The 9,661-nt window shown below is 31.4% G+C and overlaps 1 protein-coding gene across 1 annotated transcript; it reads right to left on the bottom strand.

The window, feature by feature from the left end:
- Nucleotides 1-1,312: 1,312 nt before the first annotated feature.
- LOC137920424 (prophage side tail fiber protein homolog StfR-like) lies at nt 1,313-4,228 on the bottom strand. Its single transcript, XM_068763777.1, has 5 exons — nt 4,167-4,228; nt 3,481-3,628; nt 2,604-2,784; nt 2,093-2,286; nt 1,313-1,479 (listed from the first exon to the last, which is right to left on the bottom strand). Exons 1-5 carry the CDS (start codon nt 4,182-4,184, stop codon nt 1,313-1,315), a joined length of 708 nt encoding a protein of 235 aa, XP_068619878.1. The 5' UTR covers nt 4,185-4,228.
- Between the last annotated feature and the right edge of the window lie 5,433 nt (nt 4,229-9,661).

Here is a 9,661-nt window from a genome sequence, read left to right as displayed (position 1 = left end):
AAAATAATAATTTCATTTCAATAGTAAATTTTTAATTGATTTTTTTCTGCAAATACTAACTATATGTTTACATAATTATTGTAAAACTATTGATTTCTATTTCATGCTTTTATTTTGTCATTGTAATTTTTATTAAAATAAATAAATAAATGATAATCCCGGCAAGATTTAGCTAAAAATTTAAATACAAATCACATTTCAAGAGCCGGAGTCATTTTGTGTTACCGAAATCTTGCAAGCAATCACTATATACTAAAATCAGTAGATTGTACAACGGAGTAACCGCACACTAAATATTATCCAGTTGTTAAATAATCGGCTTCAACTAAAGTATACATTGGGTTTTTAACGAAATAATTGTTTTTCGGACTTTATTTTAAATTTAGAACCTAACATTTATTTTATTTTATCTGTAGGAGAATATTTAAAATAGCATTTCTTCACAATTTACTTTATTTTCAACAGATTTATAGTTTTTTAGCCTCTTGTTGTAGAGAACTAACTTTCAATTTTTAGCTGTAATTGAAGTATATTGTAACGGTACAAGAAAACAAGAAAAATATATTTTCTTTAAAATCTGACCGCAAATATTCACAATTACTCAGTATAAGTAAATCACACACAAAATCAAACACATAAACATAAATATTTAGTACCTGAAGAAATTTCACTTTCAGTTAAATTTTAAGCCTTCTTTTACATTTTTGTTCAGTTAATATAAAAGTAAGATAAGGGCAGGTTATGTAAGAATAATAAATGCTTGGATGCTGGAGAATAACGGCAGATGGAGCTTGGATCTCGGGTTGCTATAGAGACCATCGCGCAGTCGCGGTAAGAAATAATCAATGTGTCACTAAAGATTATTTTAAGGTTTTTAGATCAACTAAAGAAGATAATGATAATTTGCCAATAAAAGTAATAGACCTTTTGTCAAAAATACTTTATTTAAATTCATAAAAGAGTTAGCGATAACCTCAAACACACATCGACTTGCTGTATAACATTCACTCGAAGAATTATATATAAAAACAAAACATAGAGGCAGAATTTGAAATCATTAATATATTCACCTAAAATTATAAACTATTTAACAACATACCAAAAAGAAAAGAGTTTTCGTAATATTACTAATTATAGAAAAATACTTACATAAAAAAACAACTTAAAAATTAATATCGATATATAATCATGTAAAAAAAATTATAAAGCGAAAGATTATTAAAAACAAACAAATTATCCATTCATACATTATTTCTATAACATATTTATATTAATGTTATCGGGAGCCAGTTGTATACGCTGTAGAATCCGTTCACCAAACCCAAGCGTTGGACGATGGTTGCCAACCATTTGCGGGAACCCATCCTGCGTTATCCGGGCGTAGAGCTGCAGCTGCAGCAGTTGCAGCATGCTGAGCTGCACCTGCGGCTCCCGCAGCGCCCGAGCTTTGCAGCACCGATAGTTTCAGAGATTCTAAATCTGAATCAAAAAGGCAATGTTTAATTACACAAAGAACGCCATTGCTTGGTATAATACAAATTAAATTATTTAGTTGCACAAAGATTGGTCGTAATTACAGGTGTTGGATCCAGCGTCTTCTGAAGACCTTAACAAGGTCTAATGATATACTTCCAAATTATTTCTCGGCTATTAATTAAGCAAAATGTACCTGTGAAAGTATAATCGATGTAAAAAAAGGTTATAAACTTCTAACACGATATTCCAATTTCCAAAATAAAATACCCCCTTCCTATTAAGAACCTTAGTCAAATTGAGAATTTTTTATGATTTTTAATTTTTTTTTATGATAAAGTAATCAATCTGTCATCGATGTTACACCTTCAATCATGAACCGTATATCATAAATATATCTTTAAGGCATATAATAACATCGAAACCGTCATTAATAATTCAATTCATCGATATGTGAGACGAAAAGAAAGGTTATTTTTATCGAAAAACTTAAATCGAACTTATTTTGAATGTAAAATACTCTAGTAAAATAATTAAACGAGAATATTAAATGGTTATCAAAATAGTTATAACATCCCGAATAATGTCAATATTTGTTAATGTAACAATAAAACCATACCAGCATTCTGCAGCCTGGCAGCTTGTGTATGAGCTGCGCGTTGTATAGCTTTAGCAGCTTCAGCTTCTCTTGCCGCTGCAATTTTCTGTGCTGCGGCTGCCCTGGCCTTAGCTGATGCGAGTTGAGCCTGAGCGTGGACTGCAGCTTGTGCGGCCTCCAATGCTCTAGCACGAGCTTTTCTCGAAGCTTCTTCACTGTTAATGCGTTTAAAATGTGTATTTTATGACGATTATTTTTACCAGATTCATTATCATTAGCCCTCTCTATAGACCGCCATGTTAACCAGTCTTTCGCTGCCCGCATCCAGCGACTTTCGGCGACTTAGTCAAAAAGTCAGTCCACCTCGTGAACTGTTCAGCCCCAACAATTGCAGCACGTGCAGTGTGCCCCATTCATTACCACTTTGGGCAAGCAATTCTTCGAGCAGCGTCGGTGACCGTGGTTCTTCTACGGACCTCCTTATTTCTGATTCAGTATTTCCACGCTTGTTTAACGTATTCATAATGTGTACCTCTTATGAGCAGCATGCGCGGCCGCAGCTTCCTTGGCACTTGCAACGCTCTGTTGTTCGAGTGCGGCGTGCTTGGCAGCTGCGACTTGGTGCTGGGCTGCCATTACAGCGTTAGCTGCTGCCTTTGCTGCTGCAATCGCTCCTGCCACATCACTGTTCGCGTCTGTTGACCAACCTGCAGCTATTTTAAAAAGATATTATAAACGATAAGCTAAGACAGACAATGTATAGCAACTATAGACGAACAAAAGTAACAAAAAATTAAATAAAAATAAAAGTGAAATTCATACGGCTGAAATGATAATGATAATGACGATAAGCAATGTATTTCGCAATGGTTTCGTGTTTAGTCAAAAAGCTTAATGGTTAAATGAATGGATTCATTATTTATCTTAGAAGATAAGAACATTACTCATAACCTCTGTTTTGAAATCTCTGATGAAACATAGCTCTTTAATTACATCGTCCTCTACGTAATACGTTATACTGGTCTATTTGATAATAAATTCTATTTTGAAACTGTAATAAAATGACACCCGTTTATGGTACACATAACTTTAAATGCTTACTTATGTATAAGCCAGCACACTATATTTATATTTATTTATATATATATATATATATATATATATATATATATAAATAAATATAAATTATATTTATATATATATATATATATAAATATATTATATATATATATATATATAATTATATATATATATATATATATGTTTGCATTATATCTAAATACTACAATAAATTAATTACATAGAATCGTTTTTTTGCACGACGCGTTGTAAATATTCATTATTATTTTACCATTAACAGTAAAACACAACATAGAATAAAAATCATGTAATTAAATTCAAATAATTACCGTTATTGTTGCTATTTATAACAACTGTCGCAGGAATACCATTGCCAGCAGAATTCCATCCCGATGATGACACTATGTCCCAAGTTGCACTTCGTTTCTCTTGAGTTGTAGTTGCAGAAGCAACGGTCATCGTCAGAGCAGCAAACACCTAAATAAATAAAAAAATAAAAAAGGTAAGCTCTAAAAGTTTTGACGCCTACGACTAATCTCTGTTGAGTCAGATGATTAGCGATGCTTCCAATCATCAAACTCGCAATCTAAAACCCAAAATTGCAATTTTTAACACCTAGGCTGAAGATCAATAGGTCATACAAAATGGAAATAAATCTTAGTTTATTATCTGTAACTAAATGTAATAGGAGTTTTAACATTACCTTAATATTTGTTCATAAATGTTATTCAAACTTTTAATTTAACTCAATTATGACAATGAGATGTTTTATAATTCATATTTTAATTTACGTTTTTATAAATATACACATATACAGTAGACCGCTCTAATTTTCGAGTTTATCTTTATACTGAATTATTTATTCATAATTTTACTTACAGAAGCGAATCTATTGTCGCTATTTAAATATAAAGAAAAAAATGTCATAAAATAAATGTAATAAAAAATTAAAATTTATATGTAATAAAAAGTTAAAATATACACATAGGTTAAAATATAAATCGTTAAAACTTACCAAAGTTTTAAAAACCATTTTGTTTGGAGATGTTTGGAGTTTGTAGTCAACTGATACTGTGATACACGTTGATAGAACTTAGAACATTTTATATGATTTTAGACGGAAGACTTTCAGCGAAACAAAAGTAGAAAGGTAATGTCCGGATCAATAGCGGATAATTGAACAAAATACCAAACTGCGGGACACCTGCTATTAATTCCCTCACTTTCAAAATGTTCGCTGAAACCAAACAATGACATAACGCTATCATTGTCTAAAATCATCTAGATAACAATTAAGATATTGTAAACAATCTGCAGATTGTAACATATTTTTAAACGTATTTTATATAACCAATATATTGTGAAAGACTTAATTTTTTTTTCATAAACAAATGTTGCAAGCCCATCTTTGGTACTTACAACTTCACCGAGTTTGAGGTGACGGAGCAGTAAAGGCTCTTAGTTTATTCCAGTTTTCCCTAAAGGATTCCTTTTGGTGGGTTTTGAGTACAAGCTTTTGCTGACAATGTCGTCTTGATGTTCTTAGGGTCGGATATGCTGTAGATCGAGGTCACCAATGAAACGCCGGCCAGTGTGCTTGTGTGGAGTAACATGTTCCGCTTCATTCCTCATTAAACCAGAGTTGTGCTATTTACAAAGAAAATCAATACGAAATGTATGTATGAACTTGCAACCAAAATATCTGAAGGATGTTAGTAGAAATATTTGTGTTTTCAAATTTATTTATTTATTTTAGGGAAACAGTAATAAAAATAAAGTTGAAAGTAAGAAAAAATAAGTGAACACTAATTAGATGTTACCGCCGATAGAATGAAAAAAATTACGTCATCTAAATCAACACAAATAACGTTCCTTCTTCGTCGCTACATAGCCTATGGCGTACAAACATAGCGTATCTTACGTTTCGGTCTCTTAATATAATACACAGATAATGGATTTACTCTAGTCTCTCACAAACCAAGCGGAACAAGACAAAAAAGTTGAGACTCTTCTCAAATCTCTACGATGGATCAGCTGTTTGAGTCATTCTAAAACCATTAATCCGCTGATGAGGATGGTCGGTATGCATACAAATTCGAAATATATCTGTTCAAGTATTCGCTATGGCACTATTTTAACATTACATATAGTATGCTAGCAATAGCTCAGAACGCTAATCTCCTTAGAAGAACCGGCTACAAACTCAACAGCTAATTTTTTAAACAATGTTTAATGAATTCATGTAATGAGTGTGAATCATGAGTGAAATGATGCTTGAAAGGACTGACCATATAAATGAATCTACTAACCAAGTACTACACATTTTGATCAACCCCTGAATGTTATTATAAGATTTATTTAATAATATAATTTAAATTTTAGATTTAAAACAAAAAAAGAGAAGGCCTAAGATCTGGTGGAACTTTTTTACATTAGCGTACACTCAGACCAACGCAGGACCTGTTAAGTTTTTGAAGACGAAATTCAGGCGTCAATTATGTCTGGACTCAGGCACGCTCGCAGAGAGTAAGGAGAGCAATATAAATATTGATATTTCTCTCTTTTTTCACAGTAGAAGCAAAATAAATATTGCCTAACTTAAATTGGCAGTCTAGGTGGACAGCGAAGTTATCTCTTTCGAAAAAAGCCTTGGTCGAACCACTCGCTTCGACGCGTCTATGTTAGTTTCTTTTCGTGTTATCGTTATCGGACTTACCTTGAGAAAACGACTATTTAACACCAACCTCACATCCACCCTATAATACACAAGCCGAAAAATCCTAGTTTTTTATCTATCCAACAAGTAACTTTCTAAAACATTTTACGCATCAGGATTAAAAAAATACTTCTACAGACGTTTTCCTTTAGAAGTTTCTTAGCCATCAAAATTTAATCAAGGATAAAGTACGTAAAGCCTTATTATTTCCAATTAATATTTTAAAGTAAATGAAGCTAAGTCACTAGATTTTAAAATCATCATCATCACCATTTCAGCGGTAGAGCGTCCATTGCTGCACATTAACTGCGGATGGTGCACTGTGGTCTTCAATCCAGAACCTTACGGCCGCATTGGCCATCTTTCTGCAAATTCACCTAGCAACTCACAGGGATAAGTTGATTAGTTCGTCTACGGATCTCCTCATTCCTGATCTCATATAACATAGTCATAGTCCTGCCCTTGTAACACGTTGAACAATAGGTAGGGCTTATGAGTTATCATACGCATTTTTCTGACAGAGATAATAAAATCTGTTCATATATTTTTGTCTAAGATACCGATAACGCATGATAGGTGTAAAGAGCGTCTTTTTGAATCTACTTGTTCACAGCGAAAGATATGGCAGATATTTTTAACTAAAATAAAAATAAGTAATATTTGACATATAGTTTTAATAAAATCAATGACCAAAAAATATAAATGCAGATTAAATTTTATGAAAGAGTATGCCATCCAAATATCTTCCGTCACACACACTGTTACTGGAGTCTTGTATTCTGCGCCACACACAGCAGTAAACTTGGTTCAATTGAGCTGATTTCTCGTAGAATATTTTCTTTAAAATTCACAAGAGTTAGGGATTGGATTGAAAAGAATTTTGTCAACTCTCTCTTTTAAGTAGCACCATAAAAAATCTACTTCCAATTTCTACGAAAAGCCTGTGTCTTTACAGTAGAAAATTAAAAAGTCGCAGTAGCATGATCGTATTATCATTATAGCCGTAGTGCATACACAGCGGGACATAGGCTTCCGTCATTGATTTCAGAGAGTCTCGATGCAAGATGTAATACAAAACATTGTATTTTAATAGTAGTTGTTCCCTTCGAGAATTTAATATGAACGCGCCCCAAGTTCTCTAAGGGAGGAATTTCATAAATATCAAATTTCGAGCCTCTAAGCCCTATGGGCTTTTGCCAGGCAGTGAGAGTTCATCGGCTGAAAAAAATAACCTTACTGCTCCAGAGAAATCATAAGTTACATTACATAAGTGTAAAACTCTTACTTGAATATTACTATAAAAATAATAAGTACAAGTGGATTGGCGTAGTAAATATTGTACCTAATCGTCGTATCATTCCTCATGAAAGCGTGAAGAGGTGGAGGCCGCGGAAAGAGTGAAACGGGCTGACGGAACATAGCAGTCGATATTCCTACCCTATTCCCCTACCCCTGACTCACCGCGTGCCACCGTTATTAAACCGCACGTAACATTACACAGTGGAGCGGGTTAGTAACGTTTACGATCAGATTATGGCTCACGTCACTTCCTGGTTTGATAATATGTTAGATATGATTTATTTTTTAATATTTGAAATATTACTTTAAATGAACAAATAAAACTCCAATGAAAAGTCAATAGTTTATTTTTTCACGCCAATAAGTGGTTGAAAGAATATAGCTTTCGATTCATTAGACATTACTTTTATATTTTTATTGAGTTACGCAATTGTACGGAGTAATAAATATAAATTATCAAGAAGTACATACAAAAATTTACATACATTTCGGACTTATACTTAAATTCCACAAAACTTTAAGAATCATATCTGTAAACGCCTAGAATATGTTTAAATATCTTTAAACAGCTTCTATAAGGCAAATCTGAAAACATTGCCCAAAAAAATTAAATACAAATAAATTTAAATGTAGAGGTTAGAGAAACCTTATAAACATCGAATATTTTAAAATTCGCTCAAAAACGTACTTCGTATGTAACTAGTTCTATTCTCGCGGACTATTGAAGAATCAAATGCAGATCTATTTTCTCAAACACTTTCTAGTCTTATATTTTATTTCTTCATTTTATAAATTTTTCTTCTTTGTCCTTCAGAAATTTAACATAATAAAAAAACTTTACTTGACCAAAAAATCGGCCTTTACCTTTACCTTCCTCCTCCCCTTCTTTCTTTGTGTACAAAATGAGGACATAAATTATTTCAATGACTACTTTATTTTTAATAGTGTAATGGGAACCTATTACTAACATAGCCTTTAAGTAAAATTCGTTACTAACTTACATTTTATGGAAAGATGATTTTCAAATACAATTATTAGTATAATCATTAAAAATTATTTATAAATAATTTATATTGATCTACTTCTCGCATCTAATATTTCTATTAATGATACTGTGAATGTCTTTAAGCTTAAGGTCTCATTTCACAGTTTTTAACAAAATTATTTTTGTTATACTACACAGCCAATTGTGAATACGCTTTTTATAGTTATCTATATCTGTGGAAATGTAAACTAATAGTAATATATGAATACAGTTATATATATAGAGATACTATAATACTTTTTATTTTAGTAGCTACTATATCTGAGGACTTTTAAACGTTATAGGTACAAATAAAAATGAAACTACACCAACGGACACTTACAACACCCAGAAAGTCGCAGCGGCTTTCCATTCTATTACGAGGTTTTTTTAGAAAATATCCGACAAAAATCTAAAAATTGATAGAGCCAACCAAGGCTATGAATTTGATTATCAAATATTTTTTTCTATATTATCAGACTACATTCTGGGAACGAAGGTTTAATATTTTGCACACGGACCTAGTAAGAAAGAACTTCGCTTTTAACCATTTAAATTGCTTATTGAAAAGATTTTGAAGAATTTGTAACCATTTTGTTTATGGTTGATTGCATGCTGCTTAAATCTTTTTTAGTCTGTTATAACTATTTTAAATGGATAAAAATAATCTGGAGATACTACTTTCTGCATTCGTGATACATTAATAAATTATTGAAAATTAAGAAATCAATGATTTTTACATTTGCAATAGTAATATTTTTTTACTAATTAGAGACGATTGATTTTTATTTTTCAATTGCTGTCAGATATTACCTAGCAAGTTCCGCTTACAGCTATCAAATCTGACATAAGTCTTAAGTTACCTTACCATATTACCAGTTTTCATTGTTACCCTATATAGAAAAACACCGTGTTTTCTTTATGTTGTATATTACTTTTATGAAATAGTTAAAATTAGTTGTCGCAAATAAATTTCTGATAGTGATTGTACATACAAATGGATAAGTTATTATAGCCGTTACATGATTACGTCGTAAACCGCACAATACCAAATTATTCGTTTAGATATACAAAATATAACAATTTTTTTAATATAATGTTATTAATGAAAAAATTAAAAATAGGAGGAACTTTAACAAAGGCCAATTAAAGTAAAAAAAAAATACCTAACGGATCGACAACATTCATCGTTTTAATCAATGATTTTTAATAACTTGTAAATTTTATTACATTTAAATAACCTTAAAATTTTTTCAATAAATATATTATTGAATTCAATATCAATCTACACAGAAATTCGTCTTAAAAGCAAAATGACGTATAAATTATTTTTGTACGTCATTTGCTTTTATATTATTTGTGTAACATCACATAACTTTTTACTAATTGGATTAACAAATCTAAAAATTGATACTTAACCAAAAAAAGTATTGGCATCTGATTTCAAGTTTATGCGTTTTTCTGTTTTAAT

This window comes from Battus philenor, unplaced genomic scaffold (genome assembly GCF_028537555.1).
Source record: "Battus philenor isolate CCGP_79_NKW_IND1 unplaced genomic scaffold, ilBatPhil1.0.hap1 SCAF_18, whole genome shotgun sequence".
Classification (NCBI taxonomy): Eukaryota; Metazoa; Arthropoda; class Insecta; order Lepidoptera; family Papilionidae; genus Battus; species Battus philenor.
This window is presented reverse-complemented; position numbering and strand designations above follow the sequence as displayed.